Raw genomic sequence first — 1,201 nt, 5'->3', positions numbered from 1 at the left:
GAGCTCTCAAATTTAATTCATGTTTTAATGAATTATTAAATAATGGTTTATTAATACCACCAAATATGACTGATATTAATAAATATATTAATGAATTAAGGAATATCATAGATCTGATAATTAATGAATATAAATTTTCATTTAGATTTAAACAAGATAATATAGCCATAAATAATCCTCGACCAATTGGAGTATAAATAAATAATATATAAGAATAAAATTTAAAACAATATGCTTCAGCTAATAAACTGATTATTCCACTTAATATAATAAATACATTTAATACCATTCTTTTAATATCGTAAAATAAAATTAGATCTGATAAACCACCTAATATTAATATTATGAAAAATCCTATCCATAGTAATTGCAATATAAATATCTTGAATGTTGTTTTTCTACTTTCTGATGAACTTTTTCTTGACATGATTTATTTGTTTATTTAAAAATAAATTCAAAATAACTATATTTTATTTATATTGTATTTTATTAATTATTTTTTATTATATACTTTAATTGTAAATATAGTGTGGTAAGGTTCAAAATTCTTGTTTTTTTTTTTTTTCTTATTTAAAAAAGAAAAAAAAATCTTAAATTCTATTATATATATTATATATATAATATTTGATATTATATTTCAATATTTAATCACTTATTCTATCAATTTTATTATCATTTTCATTAGTGTTATTACTCTCATTTAAGTGACTATTATCATCATTTTCAATATTATTGTGAGCTTTATTACTTGAATCATTAAAATTATCTTTTTCATTTGAATTATTACTTTTATTTGTATTATTATCATCTTTATTATCTAATTGATTCATTTTTTCTTCATTATTTAATGCTGCTCTCTTTTTTAATATTTTTAATCCAACTCTATAATTTTGTATATACATTGATCTATATAATTTTGAAAGTCTAGAATCAAAATGGCAAATTCTCTTACATATTAATAATGCATGTGATGGTCTTCCACCTGGTACTAAAGCAATACTTGTTTTCTCCCAATTTTTTGTACATTTTGGATCTAAATATTCTGGTTCGCATACACACCAATGGCTTAACATACCTAAAGAATTAATAATAAATATAGTAATTTCTCCAAACCACTCAATTCTTCTTCTAGTCTTTTTAAATAATTATTAATGTATTCGGTTTTATCAATATATGCATTATTTAAATTATTAATTTCTTC

General features: G+C 19.7%; 1 protein-coding gene across 1 annotated transcript; it reads right to left on the bottom strand.

The window, feature by feature from the left end:
* Positions 1-644: 644 nt before the first annotated feature.
* On the bottom strand, positions 645-1,073 carry Chro.60052 (hypothetical protein). The annotated part of the gene is made up of 1 exon (XM_659854.1): positions 645-1,073. The coding sequence occupies one exon, from the start codon at positions 1,071-1,073 to the stop codon at positions 645-647; it is 429 nt and encodes a 142-aa protein (XP_664946.1).
* Positions 1,074-1,201: the final 128 nt, after the last annotated feature.

The sequence above is a fragment of the Cryptosporidium hominis genome, assembly GCF_000006425.1.
Source record: "Cryptosporidium hominis TU502 chromosome 6 CHRO016024, whole genome shotgun sequence".
NCBI lineage: Eukaryota > Apicomplexa > Conoidasida > Eucoccidiorida > Cryptosporidiidae > Cryptosporidium > Cryptosporidium hominis.
Note: the sequence above shows the minus strand (reverse complement) of the source record. Positions and strands in the feature narration are given on the sequence as shown.